General features: G+C 40.2%; 1 protein-coding gene across 1 annotated transcript in view; it reads right to left on the bottom strand.

Moving 5' to 3' along the window:
- COL22A1 (collagen type XXII alpha 1 chain) overlaps positions 1 to 24,427 on the bottom strand; it is a 198,059-nt gene that overhangs the window by 106,968 nt on the left and 66,664 nt on the right. The window contains exons 10-13 of the mRNA XM_065752765.1: positions 23,838 to 23,882; positions 20,268 to 20,321; positions 19,465 to 19,500; positions 520 to 573 (exon numbers count right to left, since the gene is read on the bottom strand). Of these exons, the coding sequence (XP_065608837.1) occupies positions 520 to 573; positions 19,465 to 19,500; positions 20,268 to 20,321; positions 23,838 to 23,882 (189 nt within the window). The remainder of the gene's footprint in view (positions 1 to 519; positions 574 to 19,464; positions 19,501 to 20,267; positions 20,322 to 23,837; positions 23,883 to 24,427) is intronic.

The following is a 24,427-nucleotide window of genomic DNA, read 5'->3' as shown; positions in this document are numbered from 1 at the left end:
GCTGGCAGCAGTGCAGATAACTGCAGCAAACACAGGGGAAAGCCAAGTTGGAGGCTTTTTTTTATAAGAGGCTGCCATAGTGAGCAGCACGAGGCCATCTCAGTCCAAAGGTTATTTGTGTGCAGGGCAAGAAAGGACACAATCTTTTGACTTCCATGTCTCATATTGAAAAACCTCTGGTATTTCAGTATGAGAAGGCATTTAGCTCTGAGCCTACTTCTATTACTGTTTCAGTGTTTTACAGACTTTAGACAAAGTTCCTGCCCTTGCAGCCTCCACAAATTTTTTAGATGTGGTTGAGCATGGTTACTCATCAGGTTTAGATGTGAAAGGATATTTTGCGGACAAACAGCACAGCAACATATTCTTCTCTTCATAGAACTTTGCTAATACAAAAACAAGAAAACACAGAGGTAAAAGAAAAAGACTTCCAAGAGAAGCTATTTTCACAAGCTTTCCTCAGTAAATCGATAATGTTCTAAACATTATACAGTGTAATTAATAAAATCTTAAACTTACTTTTTCTCCTTTATCACCTTTTAGTCCAGGAAATCCAGGGGATCCCTCTTCACCCTAAAACACCAACACAAAAGTTACCTTGTACAAAATGACATACACATGTGTATTTACACAGCACAGTTATCTTTTGGGAGTTGTTGCCAACCTTTTCTTGACATACTGATGCTGTTCAAGTTGGCCATATTTGAATGATTGAATGCACCTTCAAGTTGGCCATATTTGAATAATTTCAATTCCAGGTTTTCATCCTAGAGTCCACCCCCTTTTTTCTTTTTATAAATATAGTCAAGAGGAGTCTTTTTTCCAAGGACAAAATTAGAGGCATGTCCTTATTAAATAAAACTATTTCAACCATAAAAACATTTCACTGATAAACTCTGCTATTGCCACATTTCAAAGTACTGGAACTTGAAATTTTCCATGGCCAACGTACTGCTACATATACCTTATTCTTTCTACTTTTACCTGCTAAATGTAGGCTGAAATGTATGCTGTGGAAGTTGCTCCATTTAGTTCTTTAACAATAGCTACTTCTCATACTCAACAGCTAATGTCATCAACGGCTCAGTGCTCAGGGGACGGAGCAGGATTATGCCTGCAGTTGTGGGTTGCTTAGTCGTGATCCAGCAGCCTGCCTGTATCTTTCTTGCATATTCATGCTCCAACTGATGGCATCTAGGATCCAACATCTCTGAGTTTTACAAGAGACACTGATATGTGTCCTTCAACAGATGTCTACCAGCATTTCCACTATCTGAAATGGTAGATATCTGCGCATGGGACATTAAAGCAGCTAGCACTGATGGCAAATGACTAGGCACCATAAAAAGCTAACCCACTGAGAGCTTCTCCCTGTCTACTTCTGTACCTGAGCAATAACAGGAAATATGCCATCAAAGGAACATTATAACCAAGCACATGAATATATGCAGAAACTGTCATTTTCTATGTTGCCTTTAAACACATATGTACTACCTACACATACAGAAAAGCACAGGCCAAATGCTGCCATTCTCAATCTTATTTGTGATGGTTATTTTCCTGCATGAGTAGTTCAGCAGTCTTAGATGGATGTATTCCTAAGGCAAGCTTCCAGTCAATGTCAGACAGAATGATAAAATCTGACCTTATTTATTTATAGGTATATTTGGCAGTTAGAGGTTAATAAAAGACAGTATCTGGAAGTTATCTGTACTATATATGCAAATTAAAGCCATTAAATACTCTTATAATTACATTTCTCACTAACTGTGAACCTTTGTGAAGCACTCGGCCTAGAATATGCACTGCAATTGGCGGTAAAAATCAAATCTGCTGTATTTGAATAGGTCCTTAATGAAATAGAAAACTCATAAAAGAGCAAATGTGGTTTTTAAGGAAATCACTTGTTCTAGGAGGTCAATATAACTTGAAGGAACTGCTGTTCCATGGCAAAGTGTGCTGCACAGGTAGAACGATTTTTGTCTTTTCTTTGCAAATTAAAGGAATAGGGTTAATTACTTCTTCTCTTGTCTTATTTTTTTGTTCTGTGAAGTAGCAGCTCACTTGTGTAGCTGAATAAAATAACCCTGATAGCAGCCAGTAAGTTGTATTCTCAGTACACGTTGGACAGAACCTCATAAGATTTCTTCTCCCACTCAAAGCAACAGTGAATTCACACTAAGTTGTTCACAATTTAGCACTGAAGACCTCTAAAAACAAGGCTTCTCCTCTTCCCAAACACAATTACATCCTAAGTTAATTTCATCTCAGCAGAGGAGAAAGATTTTTATTTATTATTAGCTGAAATTGTATGATCTTTCCCTTTTGATTTTCCACATATCCCAAGAAGCTGCCTGCAGAGATGTGCAGCCAAGAGGAATCCAGTGGCCTTCACAGCCAAGGCTCTGCAAGGGCATTTGCAGTGTAGAACTGCAGACTCTCTCCCACTTGGTGAGCATGCACACAGAGGCAGCTGGTCAGCCCACTGGTCAGATGGAGGGTCAGCAAGAGATGGAGAGGGCCTTCAAGGTTGCATCCCGCTCAAGGAATATGTGATCCAGCAACACCTAGCACTCCGAGGAACTCTATTAATAAAGACATTTCCTCCACCTGTATCCATTGCCACAGCCACAGGGGATGCCCTACTGCATAAACTGAAGCACTGCACAGCACACATCAGGAATCCCATTACAGAACGAACCCTTCACTAGAAATAAAGCTGAAATGTTTAACTGCTTTGCAGTGCCAATCTTCAGCTATCCACTAGCCTTACTAGAAAATTGTTCAGAAACAATCTAGACTGACAAAACAAATTTAACATCTGCCGGGGAACTACGACTGAACCTCACCACCCAAGAGACTGGAAAGGACTCCTACTACTTCAGTGGAAAAGCCTCAACATTGCTCTGTTCTCCTATAGTGCCAAAGAAACTGTGACAGAAGGGATGGAAAACTACCAACAGCTTGCACCCTTAGCTTGCAGCCAGCTGCTGAAACCCCCCACTGAGGATGTAGCTAACTGTAACAGAGTTCTGTTGCCAGGGCAATTAACTTCACTAAGCTACTTCATCTATTTTTATTTTTTAACTAGCCAACCTCATAAACTGCCTCACAGAACAATCACTTTTTCTTTCCAATTGTCCAACAGAATTTTTTTAATTAGGTAAGGTCCCAACCATCATGCTCACCATACCACCAAGAACTTAGGAAGTGACGGTGTACCCAAAAGGTGTCAGTGTCCTCTGATCTCTACTCCAGTGAGGTCAATTCGGTTAGGAGAAGAGCCAGTGCATCTCTCCTGGGAGCCACTAACTAAGGCCCAATAAAGTTGCAATTAGAAAACGACAGAACTGGACAAGAAGAAATCACAAGGGTCTGAAATTATTTTGTTCAAGAGGAGTTCATGCTGAGGAGGTTACAACTCTAGCAATTAGGCACAAAAGGAAGGCAGAGATTTTCCTGAGTACTTTTGTCTCTTTCAGGCTCCTGAGCATGCTGTCCTTTTCTCACTGAAAATCCAGCCACGTATGTTTAGTTTCATCCTCTGTGCTGCACGGCCAGCAGCCTTTAATCAAACCTTACCACAGAAGTTAACAAGAGAATAAATCTGTTCATTAGCTCACAGTTGGCAAAATACTTCTCAAAAGAGCCTATATCTGGCAAACTGCCACCTGATCCAAAGTGACCAGAGGAACTCTCATGTAATATAGCTCTGGAGTGCTATCAGAATCATGGAAGCAGATACTGCTGAGTAGGAGAGGGCTGGTAGGTACTGCAATTACTGATGGTATACACTGGCACGGACTATGAGCATAGAGAGGTTATGTAGCTTACAGGTAGCTTTGTATTTCTACAAATGCCACTTCATGCTTTTCAAAATTCACTCTGTGATTATTCACTTGCATTACAGCAATGCCTCATTTGTTTCCTTTGTCACTCTGTTGGACACTGTATGAATAAATATTAAATGACAGTCACTACACTTGAAAGCTCAGTTCAAAATCGTGAGCAACGTGTAAATACAGCAAAGAAATAGCACAGGCAAAGGGCACAGGCTAGTAAAATAGCTGCCAAGCAAACACGGATGCAAGTGCACTGGGCTGAAGGATCTAGGCATCACACAGTGAGAAATGGGTCAGCTTAAGCAGCTGGCATTAAGTCCCAAGGAAGAAAAGCTCATTGCATTTCTTGCACCAAGGCCAAATGTAGCTGTGCACACTGAAAAGGATAAAAATAATAGTGTGTATTCACTAGCTGGCTGTGCTCCCAGCTTCAGCACAATGAGATTCTGGTGGTGACATGTAAACTAGATGTAATTGTTTATCCCATGTATTTCTACTGCTATCCCTCCACTTTATGGATATCTGAACTTCAATTGATTGTCCACTTCTGAAACATCTGCACTAGACTGGAAATCACAAGGACCAGGGCCTCCAAGGAATTGGAAAGGAGAGACTACTACTAAGAGAAGGAATAAGGTGGAACATCTAAGGCAATTTCTCTTAGGCTTAGCCAACACCTGGTTTTGTTGAAGTACCTTTATGATTTAGTTGGAGCAACGTATTGTTCCTTTCATCAATAGTTTCATGGAAAAAAAAAAACTTAAGTGTGCATGTAATTGTATCTGTGAGTAGGTGTACTAAAAAATACAGCAGTTTGGCTTAGGAATTTCAAAAAATATTGCATACCACACACTGTAGATAATACCACAGCGCTAGATAAGTAACTTAAAACTCTTTCATGAAGGAATTGATAGACATTTTGTGAGCAACTTGCGAATATTTGCTGAGCCATACTAAAACTAAAAGGTAAAAGGTATTTTACTAAATACTAAAAGGTATTTCCAGATCCAATGGGCAAAAGGAAATGTCACATCACGCGGGAATTCAGAACCCAGGCAACACTCAGCAGCTGCAGAGCATTAAAGTGACTATGAGTAAGGATACACACATCAACTACAGCTATTGAAAATCTAGAAGTTACCTATGGAAGTATAAACATGCATTTACAGGTTTCTTTATCAGCTTGTTTGCAATAGCAGTTATCTCATTTCTGGATTTGAGTGAGGATGTCTTCCTAATATACCACTGCCATATGAATTCACCAAATCATGTCAGCTGTAGGTTAGGGTGTCCCTCCATGGTCACAAAGGTCTTAAGGTCTTTTTTTTAGAAATTATTGGTGTTTTTTTAAAAACTTCAATTACACACTTCCCATATGCATACATAGCTTAATTTGTTTTGTATTATCCAAATGTTTACCTCTCTTGGGTTATTTTCATACGATTATAGATTCATTAAGGTTGGAAGAGACCATAAAGCTTGTCTAGTCCAACCTTCAACCAATAACTACCATATCCACTAAAAGACATCCCTCAGTGCCACATTTAGCTTTTCTAGAACACCTCTAGGGACCACAGCTCCACCATCTCCCTGGGAAGTAGCCTCTTTCAGTGCCTCACCACACTTTCAGGGAAGAAATTTTTCCTAATATCCAACCTGAACCTCCTCTGGTGAAACGTAAAGCTATTATCTCTCATCCTATCGCTGTTCCGTGAGAGAAGAGGTTGACTCCTACTTCACTACAACCTCCTTTCAGAAAGCTGTAGAGAGCAATGAGGTCTCCCATGAGTCTCCTCCAGACTGAACAATCCCAATTCCTTCAATCATTCCTCATAAGACTTGAGCTCCACACCCCTCACCAGCTTTGTTGCCCTTCTCTGGACATGTTCCAGGACCTCAGTGTTTTTCTTGTAGTGAAAGGCCCCAAACTGAATGTACTTGAGCAAAGGCCTCACCAGAGCTGAGTACAACGGAATATTGAGCTTTGCTACCCCATATAATTGCTGAACGCTATGCATATGGTCTATGATCAGGGTATACCCACACCCCATGTAGATCCTCAGATGGTTGAATGGAAATAATTATAAAATTACAAAGTAGATAGCCTAATTACTAGATGATATGTTTCCTCAGAGCAGGAACAACTAAAACATAGATTTTGCCATATCCAGCCTCACAGAATGTTTTCTGTGAAAAAGGACCTAAAATGCAGGAGGAGGTGGTCTGCAGATACTTAACTTTTCAAGATAAGGAGATAGAACAATTCTTTACTACCTGATTCTAGAAAGACATCAAAAGCACAGGATGGAATAACTCACCAGTGATGCTTTTTAAGCAATCTGCTCAAGTTTAACTGCTTTCCTTTCCTCCACTTGCAGCTACTTAAGCAGCTGCCAAGTTTACAAATATTTCTTCCAACTTGAGAACAGCTGTGGACTATAATCACATATTTTATTTCAAACTCTGGGTTGTGGCCTAAGTTAATAGAAATGAGGGGAAACTAAATGAAAAATAATGGAAAAAAAAATCAGACCCAAAACACATCGTTAGATTCTTATTTCCTGTCAAATTCAAGTAAATCACTGGACATTTCCTTCACCTTACAAAGCAGCATACAGAAGATATACCATACCGAGGTCAATTCTATACACCTTCTTTATTCCCTTCCAAATTGGTCTACACCTACCACAAAAGTATCACTTTTGTAATCCCAGAACGTAATAAAAATTTCTAATCCTGTCACAAAACATCAATAGAGGTATCATTGGGTGACCTTCAAAACTTTGCCAAGCAGAACTCCATGAATCAGACACCCAGCATATTGACAGCTCCACAAACCAGGGAATCTATAAAATAGGCAGGAGACAAAAGCTGAATAAAAACAGAACAAGAAGGGAAAGATGAGATAGAAACAAAATCAGTACTGAACTGTGCAGCACTACCATTTCACCATTAATACTCCCCTCTTATTTGTTAATTAAACTCACTGTATACCTGTGAAATGAGAATTTACAGCAACTGTATTACTGTTTTCACTCTATGAAGGTGATAAGTCAGAGGCTCAACTAAATGAAACGTCACAGAGTTTGGGACAAAGACAGAAACTCACTGCAGATTTCCTGTGTTCTAGGTCAATGCTCTAATGACAACTTTATTCTTTCTCTCTCTTTGTTCTTTGACCTGCATTTAACTTAGCAACACGATGATGACAAAAGTTAAACCAGAAGACTTGTCCAGTGCTGATCCATTGCACAACACTAAACAGTTTTCACTACTGGATGAGAAAAGTGCAGAACGATGTTGCAAGCTTAGTATGATCTTCAGGTCCAAATTCTTGAGAGTACTTCCAAAAGACAGCGTGAGCCTTCTCTAAGATTTTCTTCAGAAATATTGTCAATTCTGAGTTTGGTGGAGATTTTTTGTTTCTTAGGCATTTTAAACCAGTGAAGGTCAGGAGGGATCTGCAGACCAAATGAGATGCAGAACTGCAGTATATATATGTCACTCAGCTAGATTTTCAAAAGCTGCTGACCAGACAGGCAGCACAAATGACTGCCATTTTCTAAGGCACAGACGCAGGATTCTATTAGTTTAATGATGCTAAAACCCTATTAATATCTTGGAAAATTTGATACCAAAACAGGCATTATCTTCTGCTTCTAAAAGAAGACATTCATCTTATCTGGGAGACTAGTTCATTCTAACAAAAGAAGAAAATTATCCTTCTTGTTCACTGTAGTATACTCTGATTTAATAAATGGAAAGGCCATGTGGACATTATACACAGAAAACTATGGAAGCTGCAGGTGTGCCTAATCTATCAGGAAATCCATTACTCAGTGAGCTGTTTAAATGATAGCTATGAACTTTTTATATATATATATTGCAAAGATTTATTTTTTTATTGCAGATATGTCAATTGTTCCCAAAACATTCTTTATTAGGATTTAATTTACTTTATTATCTGAACCTTTTAACCTTATCATGAACATCATGGTCCCTACTATGAGACCATCAAAGGGTCTTCTGAGCCTTCATCACACGATTTCTGTCACTGAAGCCTTTTATTCTAGGGTAAGTACAACCTTTTTCAGGGACCACATGCACCGGCACAGGTTGGGGGATGAGCTGCTGGAGAGTAGCTCTGCAGAGAGGGATCTAGGGGTCCTGGTGTATGACAGACTGGCCATGAGTAGTGTGCCTTGGTGGCCTAGAAGGCCAATAGCATCCTGGGGTGCATTAAAAGGAGTGCGGCCAGCAGGGAGAGGGAGGTGATCCTCCCCCTCTACTCTGCCTTGGTGAGGCCTCACCTGGAGTACTGTGTCCAGTTCTACAGAATAGACAGGGATCTCCTCAAGAGAGTCCAGTGGAGGTCCACAAAGATGACAAAGGGCCTGGAACATCTCCCTTATGAGGAAAGGCTGAGAGACCTGGGTCTGTTCAGCATTGAAAAAGGGAGACTCAGAGGGAATCTGATCCATATCTACGAATATCTAAGGAGCAGGAGGCAAAGGGACAAGGCTGGAGTCTTCTCAGCAGTGTGTGGTGATAGGATGAGAGGAAATAGTCACAAACTAATGCATAGGAAGTTCTGCAACAATATGTGTAGGAACTTCTTCACAGTGCAGGTGATGAAGCACTGGCACAGGCTGCACAGAGAGGTGGTGGAGTCTCCTTCTCTGGAGATGTTCAAGACCTGCCTGTGCAAACTAGTTTAAGGAGTTGCCTTGTAAGGGATTGGACTTGATGATCTCTAGAGGTCCCTTCCAGCCCCTACAATTCTGTGATTCTGTCATTCTCTGATCCCAATGGATACCTTCCTCTAAAGAAACCTGATACTCCACCTTTGGATCACAACAGTTAAAACAACAGGTGTGCTGTCAGTGAATTTTCACCAATAAACTTGGTGGTGCAGGTGAGAAGGTTCAGTAGAGCTTAGTGACTTGGTAACTAGCTATACCCCAGTGAACGCCACTGTAGAGCTGATAATAACCTGAGAACCCCCAAAGACTTCAGTGCACCCAAGATCCTTTCCATTAGCTTCACACTACCTGCGCCTCACTTCGACACTCCTTCACTAATTACATATGGGATTTCTGAAAGAGGAGCATGGTCAGAACCTTTGTTAGCTCTTGAACTATCAGTTTTTCTGTATCAAGGCTGCCCCAAGTGGAGGATTTACTTGAAGTACACATCTACCTCTGCAACAAAGAGATAAAAATGTACTAAAAGTTCTATTTGGAGTTCTTCTGTTTAACAGCTATACAAGTTGTTCAATCAACTGAGAAAATCTTTGCAAGTTAACAAATAAACAAACAAACAAACAGTTGTTTGCAGACCTAGTTTTGACTGAACATACTGAACAGGAGCCAGAAGGTAACTGGAGTTGACTGGTGACACAACCCCACTACAGAGTGGAACAGACAGAGATAAAAATGGGATTCAAGGGGCTGGATTACAAGAAGCAAAATCATTATTTTCTGTGAGGTGAATTTCCATGCAGAAAGGAAAACAAAGCAAAGGCAAGAAACAACTCAGCTGGCTATGCTTGCATCTCTCTTGAGCTTCTACCTATGTACCACTCCTTGCAAGCAGCAAAAGTTCATCATGGAAAAGCAGAATTAAAGTCTCTGTGCTAATCAAGATGCAAATACAGCACAGACTGATAGCCCCTGGAGTATCTAAGTGTGAAACAAATAGCAAAAATATCTTTGTGTTGTAGAAAACATGTATCAAGATGAGGATTGATTGGCAGACCATTCATATCCTATCTTAACACAGTGAAAGCTAAGATCCTCTGCTTGTGAAAGACAGTGAAGGGCTGCAGATTTATGTTGTGTAACCAAACAAGACAATAAAATCTCATGTCTTTCTCCAGTGGCAAAACGTGCCCCAAACATTAAAAACAAACAAACAAACAAAAAGAACACTTCTATATTTCATCATGGAAAAACAATAACAACACATATGACATGAGCAAGAAGTTCTCATTTCTTCTGATGTGGAAGAACTGATACTAAAATTTAAATTTTCAATTTTCCTGCTTTGTATGTTTGAGACAAGTGGTTCCTTAGTTTGAGGCACATAAGCTGGACACTTAGAAATGTGAAATTCAGAGCATCTCTGCTCCAAAAGCTTTCTTGTCTCAAAGTAAAACCTGGTGCTCCTTCCTGCCAGAGCTCAGGACCAGACAAATGACCTGCCAAATGCCAGAGGAAAAGTGTTACTAGAAGCAGAAAAATAACCCACTCATATACATCATGAGATTAATTTATGTTCTTAAATCTATAAATAGCACACAGAAATTATTTGTAGGCCTTTGGATGAAATGGGCTAATATTTTGTTTTGCTAGAAAAATATGTCAATTCCTTTTGCTCTTCTGGGAAGCCTCAAATGCTCAAGACCTCCACACACCTATCGAATATTTCAGTATCATTTTGTAGTGTATTGGATATATTGGGGCAGAGGAGTAGGATTGCAGTACTCCAAGCTTCAGTGTTAATCTGCTCTTAAATGTTTACTGCTTCTGCTGTTCCATTATTGACCACTTATAATCTAATACAGTGCTTTGCTGGAGTGAGTTCTTCATCATATCACATAGTCAATGATTGCTTCCATTGACTTCAGTGTGCATGGTGAAGAGACTATTCTTATTTTTCAGAAATAAAAAAAATAGAAAATCAACCACTGTACTCCTCCAGGATTCCTCAACCTTCTTGTAGTTAAAAACCTCAGCTAATTGACAAAAGAAAAATGCATGAGCCTGGTCAGTCAAGTCTCTCCCAAGATTATAAATTGGATTGGTCCAACCAGTATGAAACAATGCTTCTCCCTATGTTTTTTTCCTCTCACAGTGCATAACAAAGGTTGTGATAATTCTCCACAGTTTACATCTGAAAACACTGAGACGCAACAATCACAAAAAAAGGGGAAAAGATAAGGACAAGATCTCCTGAGGAGCCAAGTACAGAAACAAACACTGGGTGTTCAGACCCACTTATAGCACAAAATGCATCAGATTCTCTTGAAATAATGACCATTAATGCTCGTTGTTTCATAAATAATTACCATGAAAACAATAAGTTTCATGGAATTTGCTGCTCTGTGCACATTCATTAGCCAGAAAGGTTTGAGACATAAGGCATTATTTTTACATAGAAGCCAGAGACAAGGGATCTTGTGGGTTTTCGTAGAATCATTAAGGTTGTAAAAACCCACTAAGATCATCTAAACCATTGGTCAATCCACCACCACCATTCCCACTAAACCATGTTCCTCAGTGCCACATCTATACATACATTAAAAACCACCAGGACACTGACTCCACCACTTCTCTGGGTAACCTGTTCCAATGCATTACTACTCTTTTTAAGAAGAATATTTCCTAGTAATCCATCCCAAACTCTTATTACACTATAAAAGACAAAGGGTGGGAGATCCAAAATTGGAAATTTACAGACGGTTTGTATCAAAGACAGTATAAAACAGCTTGACACACAGTTCTGCTGTGGTACCAGCTGCATGGTCAGTGCCACAGTGCCCAGCCATGGCCAAGGAAAATGGGACAGGTTTTGATTAGTGGAAGTGGAAGACACCATGGGAGGGAGAAACTTGGGATCCTCAGTTCCAGCAGGCAACCTGAGCTTGTGACACTGCCTCTGCTGTAAACTCAGAGAGTCTTAGAGGGAGGATAAGCTTCATGGCTATCATGGACTGGAGGAGTAGTTGGGAAAATGAGAGGGGGCAGAGAAAGCTTCACACGTTTTTGGTAAGTCACAACAACCTGTTCTGTGTAACATTTCAGCTATCTGTAATTCAACAGGCTATGAGATCCATTTGAATCTTCTAGAAAAGCTTTTTCCTTTTGCACCTAGCAGACAGCTAATCCATACCTATCAAAAGTGATATTGCTCTCAGGATCATCTTTAATTTTAACAAGAGTAACCAATGACAGAATCAAGAGAATATACTGTTTTTCTTTTCTTTTTCTTTTTTTTTTTTCCTCTCCCTTTCAGCACTTCTATCAGAAGCAGCACAAAGACGTAAAATCTTTCTCATTTTTCTTCCTTTCTACACTGCGAGTGGATCTTGGCTGAGAACTATAAGAAGCACTGGAGATTTCACCAAGTCTGCTTGCCAGTAGATGTCATTATATACCAGCAATATGCCTGAAAGCCAGAAGCCAATACTGAAAAAAATAACAACTGTTTTCTAAGTTTATGTAAGGAAAAACAAGTTACTAGTATTCTTGCACTGCTGAGAATTAAGCTGTCATGATGTACAATTATTACGTGATCTGGCTTTGAGTTGTTTATTACAATCTGCAGCTGTTATTCTGGGTCACAGAAAACCACAAAACCTTCTAATTATTGTTAAGAAAAAGAACTCCATAAAACCACAGTTATTTAGCTGTGCAGAATGTACTTTAACTACAGTTAAGAGGACTGAGAAATATTCAAGGTGCAGTCTGAAATTGCTTGCATGCACAAGAGGATTCAGAATGTACTCAGAGCACTAAGGCAGATACTGACATTAATACAATTTACTCATTAATGGAAAAGTTCAGAACAGGAATGACAGACAAAAAAAGTCCAGCGAGCTGCACTAAAGCTTTATGAAGTGCATGAGGTTATATTATCCAGATGTGTAAGATTATACAGACGTGTAAATACTGAGTTGGGAGGTTAAGAGCTGAGTGACTTTAACCGGATGAAATCAGTAGCTAAAAATGGATTCTGAGAGAGATGGTTCCTAGCAGAAGAAAAGAAAAAAAGAAAAAACATCTGCAGCTATTGCACTCCCACTTTTCTTTACCAAATCAATCTGAGATACACACACATTATTTTAACAAGGTTTGTGTCCTAAGAACCAAATACTGACATGGCAGACATTGTCTCCAATGAATACTAATTATTGGGTGATTGGGGTTTTCTTCTGTTTTCCAATTTCTAACTCAATAGTATCTCTGAACTTTGAGCTATTCTCCCATGTTGTTATTCTCAAGATGTGTTGGCTGAAAGAGCACTCCTCACTGTCCTGGATACTGGTGCCTCTCAAAGCTCTCTAAGTCCCTTCTCAGCCTTGGGGAAATTGATTTATACTTCAGAGGTTTTGGACTTGTTAACTATCCAAACAGAACAACAGCCCAAACAAGGCCTATAACTTCTCAGAAGCATCTTCCAAACCCTAGGGTTTCAGTGGTGAAAGGATTCGCATCAGCTCCTAGAGAGGTCATTGGTTCTTCTTGGAAGGAATAGAGATACAGCCTTCTTTCAGGGAATTGTAGAAAGCACTAAGGTCCCTCCTGAGCCTCCTCTTCTTCAGACTAAAGAATCCCAGTTCCCTCAGCTGCTCCCCATAAAACTGCTCCAGACCCTTAACAGCTTCATTGCCCTTCACTGGACATGCTCCATTGCCTCAAAGTCTACAGTGAAGGGACTCAAAACTGAATTATTTCACCACTGAAATCTTCAGGTGTGGATGGTGCCCCGAAAAGTTTTAGGCCTTGTTTGGGCTGCTGTGCTGTTCAAATAGTTATCAAATGCAAATCCTCCTAAATATATCTCAGTTTCCCCAGGGCTGGCTGGCTGGCTGATGGTGTCCCTGTAAGGTTTTAGGCCTTGTTTGGGCTGCTGTGCTGTTCAAATAGTTATCAAATGCAAATCCTCCTAAATATATCTCAGTTTCCCCAGGGCCAGCTGGCTGTGAAGGGACTCTGAGAGCTCTGGAAATCACCAGCATCAATTCATGATTTGATAAGCCATGCTGATGGCACAGTGCTACAATAAAGATTCAGCATCTTTATCAATTTCAACAGCTTTGACAATGACATAGATGATGGAATCAAGTGTACCCTCAGCAAGTTTGCAGATGACACCAAGCTGAGCACTGCAGTCAATACACTGGAGGGAAGGGAAACCATCCAGAGGGACCTGGACAGGCTGGAGAAGTGGGTCCATGTGAACCTAATGAAGCTCAACAAGGCCAAGTGCAAGGTGAAGCACTTGGGCAGGGGCAATCTCAGGTATTTATACAGACTGGGGGAAGAATTCCTGTTGGGCAGCCCTGCGGAGAAGGACTCAGTGATCTTGGTAGACAAGAAGCTGGACATGAGTCAGCAGTGTGTACTTGCAGCCCAGGCCAAATATATCCTCGTCTGCATTAAAAAAGGGATGTCCATCAGGGAGATGGAGGTGACTGTCCTCCTCTACTCAGCTCTTGTGAGGTCCCATCTGGAGTATTGCATCCTTGCCTGGGGCCCCCAGATGGAGAGCTCTTGGAACAGGTCAAGAGGAGGACCACTAATACGGTCAGAGGGCTGGAGCACCTCTCCTATGAAGAGATATTGAGGGAACTAGGTTTGTTTGGCTTGGAGAAGGGAAGGCTCTGGGGCAACCTCATTGTGGCCTTCCAGTACTTGAAGGATATCAACAGGCAGGGGAACGACTGTTTACTCAGGTTTATAGTGATAGGACAAAGGGGAATGGTCTTAAAGTAAGACAGGGAGGGAGAATTAGGTTAGATATTAGGAGGAAGTTTTTCGCTCAGAGGGTGGTGATGCATGGGAACAGGTTACTCAGAGAGGTTGTGGATGTTCTATCCCTGGAGGCATTCAAGGCAAGGTTGGATGTGGCTCTGGGCAGCCTGGTCTAGTGGTTGGCAACCCTGCCCACAGTTTGAAACTAGATGATATTTGAGACCCTTTTCAACCCAGGCCATTCTACGATTCTATGAAGTAATACAGATTTCAGGTCAGGCCTTTCCTATATTCAACTGCCTCGGGGCAAAGCACAGGGCTAGACATGGATAGACTGCATCTACCAGGGTATATTGCCATAGCTTTTCCTAAAGCTTTTCCAGAATCTCTAAAAATGAGAATATATCCAGTCTGGAAGACACATTAGGGAAGGGGAAGCAAAGCCTTTATCTGAAGGATCTAGCAGAAAAGATATTCAAACTCTGGAGGGAAAGTAGCTCTCCATCTTCATTTTACAGAAACAAAGACTTTGCCTGCAGTCAGCAAACCTGTTGGAGCCAAGCTTTCTGACTAGGTCTCTTGTAGCATAGTCCAGAGCCTTAACTATTTGCCTGCTTTTCTATGCTTGCTCCTGTAGTCACTGCATCTCTAATAAGCAAGATACTTCAGAAGCTTAATACTCATTAGAAATCCTATCACAATCCCCATGCATTTTTATCAGGGCAAGTCATTACCATAAAAAAAAAGAACAGAAAAAAATGAAAACTACATTGTTAGAAGAATATAGACTTAATCTTCTGAAGTTGTTTCTCATATTCATTGCTGAATGTGTGATTACTAGCATGAAGGGAAATAGATAAAGCACAAAGGGAAAGCTCAGATACTCCTGGAAACATCAACAGAACTCCCATGGGCCACTCTAATCCATAATGAAACCTTCATCCAAATCTTCACAGGTGAATGTAGGTTCTCCTGGTCATTTTTCTCCTCTACAAAGTGCTAGAGGGGCTTCCTGTGGGAAAATCACAGAAGCAATCACTTGACTCAACTCTTCCATTACAGTTCCTTCTTTTTCCTTCTTCTTTGCTTTTTCCCATGGGAAAATATATTAATGAACAAGATACAGAGTAGCTTACTTCTCTGCACCCCAGAAGCCAGAGACTCTTACTCAAAAGCTTGAGACAGTGTTGGCCAAGCCCTCAACGTACTGTGGAAAAATCTGACCCCTCCTGGGCAATGATGCTGTAACGGATATTCATCAAGAGTTGAATACAAAACTATAAGAACAGATAACCCATATCTTATCTGAAGCAATGGGCTCATTGGATGCTTCACTAGCTTACCATCCTTCTACTGCAGATCACAATTAAAAATGACTTGCAGACATCCTAAAGCAGAGACAATGACATTGTACTGAATAGATCTTGGCAGGCGTCTTTCTTCAAAGAATTTGTAAGCATTTTTTTTTAAACACACATTTTATTCTTTGCAGTCTGCTCTGAAGGATAGCTCCAATGCATACTGTATGAAGAACAACTTTGTTTTGTTTTGTTTTTAAACTAGATGATGGTAAGTTTGTTTTCCCTTAGCATTTCCTACAGAAGATGAAATGAAAAAAAATATTTCCTAGTGAAGTATCCATACCACTCCAAGTGACTTGCTTTCACCATCTCCTCAAGAAAATTAACAGCTCCCCAGGCACTTTCTCACCTGCGGAGCCTCCTCAGCACAGTTGGCTTTGAGGATGTAAGAAGGGAGCTCAGCACTGCTGGACAAACTCTATGCTTTGAAGACAAGATAGAAGTTGCAAGCCTCTAAGTTAAACTTGGTATGGGGCTATTAAAAGGACAGGACAGCTTGTGGACGGCTGTGCCACAGGAATGCAGATCTCATACTGTACAGAATCTCTGTTGCCAAATATGATTTACCTGACTCTTACCAAGAGTCACTGAAACTCTGTCTTGCTTGAATCATCCTTTAAAATGATGTATAGTTGTTCCTTCTGTCCTCACTCTGCTCCTGCACCTATTCTCTTTGTACAAGAGAGGTCTGAAGGTTCTTCTTATGAGCTCTGCAAGACCAGGCTATCTGATCTAACAAATTCCTAGTTGAATAACACCTATGAAATAAATCCAATATATTGCCTTTCATAGTGATCTTGATTTGGGTATTTCATCATATAAAAATTAGCAGTTTGGTCACAGGAGTGTGTTCAAAACAAGTCAATTAAGACACAGCATGGATTAAAGAGTAGAAATATAACAGTCTACATGTCATGCCATAGAGATTAAACTGAGCTGGAAGAAATGATGGTGAACAGCAGAAATTTAAGATCCAATACAAAGGAGGGGCAACAGAATCACACCTGTATGGGATAATCCACCCAAGAGCAGATGACATAATCACCTGGAGATCTATCATGTTATTGTCTGTTTTTACACCTTTGGTTATCCTCTATCAAGCTGAGTTATTTAGGCTTCTCAGTGCATGCTAGGCTACCACTTGAAACATCACAGCAAATTTCTTGGTTTTCAAAGTCACACGAGGCCTCATGTCAACATGAATTAGGTTTTTAACCACAGCTACTGTTATCTTATGGTTTACTACTGATTATGTTGTTGGCCTGTTATATGTTCTAATACAAGCATCATTCTGTCTTGAATTCAGTGATGTAACTGGGAAAATGGTGTGGAGAAACAAGGCCAGTATCTCTGCTGTTGCCCTGGAAAAGCACAGGATTTGCCCTCAAACACCTGCCTCAGACTCCTTATAACTGCCCCACATATAATATTTAGCAAAAGCACAATCTGGCAGGTGTTTGGTATTGGCACAGCTGGAGAACAATACTCTAAAGGGATGATTTCAATCTCCTCATCTCAGTCTCCTCAAAGGTGAGAGCCTTCCTCTATCAACACTTAGGATGGGAGCCTTGTCCTTACAAAGAAGCCCATAGCACTTGAATTGCAGTGATTGCAGAGAAGAAAACCATTTGAAGTCCATTATCTAATCCATTTTCCCAGCACTGGCCCAGGAAAAAGGAAAAGGCGTGACATGAAAACTTTCATTTCAGGTGGAAAGGGTCTCATTTCCTACACTGCCCTCCTCCTTTTTCCAGATGCACTGATGGCAATTAGCATTGCAGACACTTGCATGCCATCTCCCCACTGTTTTTGCTACCTCCCTCTCATGGAGGCTTCTTCTGATACAAAGAAAGTCACTGTCTACATCCACTGGATGGAAATCTTTTGCACGGATGATTCCCCATCCTCATCCCCTCCTCCCCCAAGCATAAAATCCTACTGCTTTCTCTTGGAGGCTTAACTTCACACCTGAAGGCTGACCTTGAAGATGATCTTCTACATTTAAGAACAATTATACACACAAAGAATAACAAAATCATTAAGATTGGAAAAGACCTCTAAGCTCACCATCAACCCATCACCACCATGCCCACAAACCATGTTCCCATATCCCCAGCTCCCCTTTTTATTCAAGCCAGTGAGTCACAACAGATAGATATGTGCTCTCCAACAACAACAGCAGTGACTCTAAGCCATTGGATACACACACATTGGCTACCAAATGCACATCCTCCACAGCTGAGCACACACTGCCTGAGCTGGCAGGAGTACCAAATAAACAAAAACTGCCCATTAACTCATAGGTCTGTGCCCACACAGTCATTCAGGGCAGACCATTTTGTTTGGCTATCCCAATCAGAATAGTTCTGTACAAGTGTCTATTGGATCTTCTTATTTTTACCTCCTCCCATCCAGACTTTCAGACCAGTTTTTCCAGACATGGGGATAAGAGAGATGAAGTGATGTACTACATTTTGCAGAGATCAGAACATAAGAAAACAAGAACTCTCCTCAACTGCAGCACAACTTGTATCATAAACATGATGTTTCCCATCAGACTGCTGACTCTCACCACCTGCCAAGCACAAGCTGGTTTCCAAAGGCTGAGTTCTGAGTCTCAGAGGCTAAATACTGGCTGTCAGAGAGAGGACTACATGAAAATGGATGCTGAAATGCATGCTTTACAACCCCCATGTCTCTAGCCCAGCTCAATAATACTTCCTGCCATGAGCAACCCTCATTTAGATTGTAATTTCACATGACATATTGCCACCATATACAGTCAATAAATCACAATCACAGAAAGAACAAATGAGAAGATGCAATAGTCATAAATGCCATGTTCTTGCTACTGCAGCATTCTTCCTTTCAAATCACAAGCCAATATTATTATAAATTCCACGAGCAATTGGTTAACCACAGAACTCGTGGAAAACAGCTCCACAGACTCAATCCCATTTTCAGTAGGAAGCATGACATCTTCCTTATTTCATCCATTTATCTCCTAGACCTTCGTGTCAATGTTTTCCCATTCCACAACATGAAATTCTAAGTTGGTGATAAGGAGAGAAAGAGAAGCGAGAAATCTGTGGCTAGAACTGTCTGGAAACCCACATCCTTTTAAATGTAGTTTAGTCCAGTTGTGGGTTGGTGGTTTTTTTTTTTGTTGTTTATTTTTTTCCTTACTGTATATCACAACTGAATGCACTTTTTCAAGGCAGGTGACCCAGAAATATTCAGTGGTTCTACTCTATCTCTTTAATTTGAAAACTCCAAGTCTTATTTCTCTGTCTCAGCTCATATTCACAGTAGGAAAATACTCTAGCTTTTTTCATGCTACAGGTTATTAATGAAAAAAATCCAATGGAAAAGAAGAGTTACAGCAGTATCCTCGTGACACAAATTTAATCCTGTTGAAAATTCAATCAACTTAATCTTATACATTCCATTTGCTTTCTATCCTTCCAGCCAGTTGCTTTACAGCATTATCTTCCACAAACTCACAGCTGCTTACATAATGCAAAGATTATGATTTCAATATAATAGCTTTACATGTCCAGTGCACAAATAAAAGTCAAAGAATATGAAGGCAGAAAGCAATGAACATTAGAAAGATTTTCTTTACAGGGAAGCTTAACTCAGTATAAAACTTCCCTGCAAAGATCCAATTGTATCACAATTACTGCATCTTGTGCACTACAAAAGTACTCTCTGAGATAACATAAAGCAACAGCTAGCATCTTTCATTTAACTAATCCAGTGAACATTTAGATACTACATTACCTTTTCTCCTTTTTCTCCTCTTCCATAGGCTCTGCCCTAGAAATACAAAAAGAGAAGACATTTGCTAGCAAGGATGTCAAACTGCAATAAATATGTATTTCATCCTTTCTTTGATATCTACATAACACAAATACACACACACACACACACACACATAGTCACAGGAAAGATAACATGGGGAAAGTCATTTTTTGCAAAATTCCTTGATAACAGTTGAACAACAAATCAAGATAGAAAACTCATTCCCAGTTCTCCTACTTCAGCACCAGGAAAGTATCTCATTCGACATTTGTGTTGGAGTCTAATACAACATTTCCAAAACCAAAGATGCCAACAAGCAATATTAGAATGAGTTTTACTTAGGGAGAAAGAATTTTTGCCTGGAACTGCAGCCTGGCATTTTTATTAGTTGAAGCTAGAGAAAGCTGGATCTTGGTCAGCTGAATGTATGCTATTGGGAGAGATTTGCATCTTCTGATTGCTATTGCCTCCTACTTTACCCTGCTGGATGTGAAGCTGTGCTAAAACCAAGTGCTTCCAAGTCACATATGCTGATCAAAAGGCTAATACTAAGTTAATTATCAGCTGAAGTCAGGGATGATTCAATTCATTTCCTTCAGACATGCTAGAAATGCTAGAATGCTAAAATACCAGAAATACCAGCTTCTCTCTGATACAAAGGCCCAGCAAGAGAAACACTCATAGCACACCGATATCAGCAGCAAAAGTTCAATGCATAGGAGAGAACAACTATTTATATTTTATTTCTCTTATTTAAAATTGGTCTGATACTTCTTACTTACAGACTCTCCTTTTTCTCCTCTGAGTCCAGGAAGCCCTTGGCTGCCACTTTCTCCCTTGGAAAAGAAAGGTCATTGGTAACACAGAGATAATTCACCCCATTCCTGACAGACACAGAAATAACAGATGAGGTTTCCTCTTATATCTCCTTGTTGGCCTCACTTGCAAGTTGCACCACATTGGTGCTTGCATTTCATGAGTAGCTTTGTTTGCTTTAGGGTTTTTTCAGAAGGCAGTGCAAAGAAAAATTGGCTGAGATTGTGGACACTTCTGTTTCCACCTGTCTCTAGTGACAAGATTTCAGCTCCTGCTGGAAGTCGAGAAGGATGGGGTGGACTTCATTGCATTCATAGTCACTTGGATGGATTTTATACTCTATTTTTCCATGTGAAAACTCTGCTAGAAGTCTTTCCAGGTGCTCTGGCACAGCATATAGCTACTTCAAAATACATTATTTTCTGGTAAGCCAGAAAGGACTTAGAAAGTCAGTTTGCCTATGACTAAGAGGGTGCGGAAAAAGATAAACCTGTGAATATCATCAAGATTTTGGAGTTATTTTTATATTTCCAATTAAAAAAAAAAAAAAACACAACAAAAACTGATTTGATTCACAACAGATTTTCAAGATCTACTAGCAGAAAGGTACAACACACATAACCATCCTCACTGCTTCCTCAAATGGAAGAAAGGTGACGTGCAAAAAGATGGTTGAGAAGAGATTTTACTTCCCCCTCCCACCCTTCCCCCCACCAAAAAAAAACCAACCCCAGACACATGCACAACAGAGTGAATAAGCCAGCAGCTATTGCTAGTCTAGTTAAAACACAAGCAACAACAACAGAGAAAACCAACACCAAAACTCAGTGCAAAAAGCAATGATAAAGAAAATTTACCTTAACAAAAGCAATGATAAAGAAAATCTACCTTAGCTTAGCAAAAGAGTGTTACAGTCCTCTTCCCTTTCTTACCATTATCATCCTCTCCACAGATCCCCATTTTGTTTTTGAATGCTGACCTAAATGTCCCTAAAGAAAATCATGACTTCTGACTCAGAGCCCTGGCATCACCATTTCCACCTTCTTGTGATAACTTCTTTCCTTCTTAGTTTACTTAAAACAGAGACATTTAAGTAATTAATGCTTAGTCTTTTCTCATCCTGTACTTGTTTGACAGCATATTTTAAACCACTATATGCTTAGGTTTGATCTTTGTTTATTTAATTTGCTTAGTCTTTCTAAGTACTCTTGGATTTATGTCACATAACCACAATACAGCTTTAAAACGTAACCCATCTTAGAAACATGGAGACCGGCTGAAGGATCCTAAAACATATTATGGACATTTCTAAGTCACAATACAGAAGCTACTCATTTCTGTGTGACCTAGTCTACCACACGGTAATATCAGGGAGCTGCAGATAGCATCCACTTTCTACTACTTGTCAAAATTTCAGTCTGTGTGGCTCAGTAACACAGAGAGGAAGAGAAAGACAGTCATTCCTGCACACAGAGCACAGACCGTGACAAGCTGGTCTTTGGCTGATATGTGCAAGACCTGCTATTGAGAATTTCAGTAATTTAATTTTTGCTAGTCAGGAATCATAGAATTGTAGAATTGTAAATTGGAAAATATCTCTAAGAGCATCAAGTCCAACCATCAGCCCATCACCACTAAACCATGCCACATCTATTTGTCAATTTATCCTGAACAAGCAGTTTTGTCATATTCTCTGTTACACTATTTGAGCCATCCTCTTGGACTACCCTCTAGAAAGTAGTCTTTTGCCTACTTTAGAAGAGTTTTTCAGCTCTAAGTATGAATGACAGTCATTGAAGGAAGTTGGGCCATGCTAGCCATAGAGCTGGAAGCCATGATCCATCAATGCTGAGAGCTGGCAACCATCCCCAGAGACCAAAGGCATGCCCTGGTGATGAGCCAAATCTATGCTCTGCCTTGTTTAGCAGATAAAGAAGCTAAGTTGGCTGTATACAATCATCAGTCATGTTCTCATCCCCAGCTCTGAGAGCTTGTGACAGAGTCCTGCCTTGGTAGTCATGGACCACTAAACCCAAGGAGAAGTGACACACAGCTGCAGAGCCATTGAGTCATCCATCTTGAGGGGGTAGGAACACCCACTCTGGGGATCTCTTAATGAGAGCCTCCTGATGCAGTGCTTGGACATACCCACAAGGTAATCACCTAATGCCTCCTTCACAGTGCTATTTTACACAGTATAGACATCCTCACCAGTGCATAGACCTTTTCAAAGCAGAGAAAGACTACATGATGTTGCTGCAGGGTGATTTTACTATAATCATAATCGTCCTTCTGCAACCTCCTCACAACAGTCCTGGCTCTGCCAGTCTTCAAAACAGACCCTCGTTATTTAAGCTGTCACAGATTAAAATGGAAAGTAGCTATTTTTATTCATGTAAAGAAATGTTTTCTGCAGTTTCAGTTGCGCACATCAGAGCATTAATGCACCCATGATCTTTATCATCAGCAGAAACATACCCCAAAACACATATTCTCATCATTCAAAACTTCTCTCTGCAGACAGAAGAGCAAGCTTGCCCCCCAAAAAAACAAAGAAACCACCACTAACAAAAAACAGTGCTGAAGATATCAGACCATCCAAGATCCACAGATTTTTCCTCTTCCCTCCAACAGGGAGTTGTTTCAGGACAGCTGAATGCCTTTTCCTGGTCTGTCATGAGTTTTCTGAATTTTCTGAATTTTCAGAAGTGATTCAGATGGACACAGTTTTGAATACAGATTGTACCCCATAGGCTTTTTAATCACACAGATGGTGAAATAAGGAACAACCACCACAAACAACTTTTGTATCCAGAGCAATGTGAATCTCTGTTTTCTTCTAGGACAACTGCTCACCTCTCAGTCTGTTGTTTCACAGCTCTGACTGAAGCCAAACAAGAAGGGGAATGTCTGTGTTGAAGGTACACATACACATGTCAAAGAAGCATGCAGAATATGCAGGATAGTATAGAGGATGTACTGTGAAATTTGAAGCACCCATCACAACCATTCTCCTACACTACTATCTAGGAAGAAGCATACTAAGGAAAGTGGTACTGTTTTTAATATAAGCTCATGACTCAAACACTCTTGTTAATAACAGATTGTAGGTAATTCATTGCCCAAGTCTCAGGAGGTTTTGTGGAGTGATTGGGAGGCTGCTACCTAACCTACAGCTCTCTCTATTCTTGCTGAGCAAGGCTCAGCACAGAAGCGTTTCCAGATGACTCATCATGAAAGCTGTGCATGACCTAGTCAATTACAGTAGTTTGCAAAAATGCCAGTTTAGAAGCAACAGTAAAAGATTTTGGAACACATTTATTCTAAAGTAACATAGAGTAGAAACAGAGAGTAACAGATGTAAGTCTGGCAGGGCCCCCAGCACTCCAAGGATCATTGAAAAACATCTAAACTAAGTGATATGCTGAATTAATTCTTAATTCTCAAAATATTCAGCTCCTCAGCTTACTCTGAAACTGTGGGGTTTTTTTTGCTGTTGTTTTTATTAAACAGATGAACAAGCACATCCTACTGACCTTTTGACCTTTAGGACCTTCGGGGCCAATTGAGCCTCTCTCCCCCTAAAGAAAATACACAATTAGTCAGACTGATATTTTCATTATATAATGCAGTTGAGAGGCTGAGTCCCACTGAGTCTCTTTCTGGTTCTAGGGGATAGCAGACTAAAAATGACATGTCCTCAAGAGAAATGACTGTGAAGCACGCTGCTTGAAGGTTCCAGTCACAGCCAATAGGAGTAACCACATGATCATTAAAAAGTATGAGATTTTTTCATCATGGCTGTATTTACCTCCAGAATTTCTTCTTACTCATCTGAAGAAGTGTATGCACTACTGAAGTAGATAAAAATAACCACTTTGTTTTCAAAGTTGTTTTCAAGACTAGCAGTGTAGTCAAAAAAGACTTTGTTAGATAAAGAGAAAACATCTGGAAAGATTGTCATTACCTCTACAGACATCTCACCTGTGAATAACACATCTGGCTCTTTCTATTTCATACTTACCACCATTAGGTCTAAAAGCACATCACAAACACAGTCCTTCCTATAACTCACTTGCCTCTATTTTCAAACCCCTACAACACACCAAAAAGAAAGCACACTCAG

Source organism: Cyrtonyx montezumae, unplaced genomic scaffold, assembly GCF_038088225.1.
Source record: "Cyrtonyx montezumae isolate F1298 unplaced genomic scaffold, pur_monq_1.0 scaffold_8, whole genome shotgun sequence".
NCBI classification, from domain to species: Eukaryota; Metazoa; Chordata; class Aves; order Galliformes; family Odontophoridae; genus Cyrtonyx; species Cyrtonyx montezumae.
This window is presented reverse-complemented; position numbering and strand designations above follow the sequence as displayed.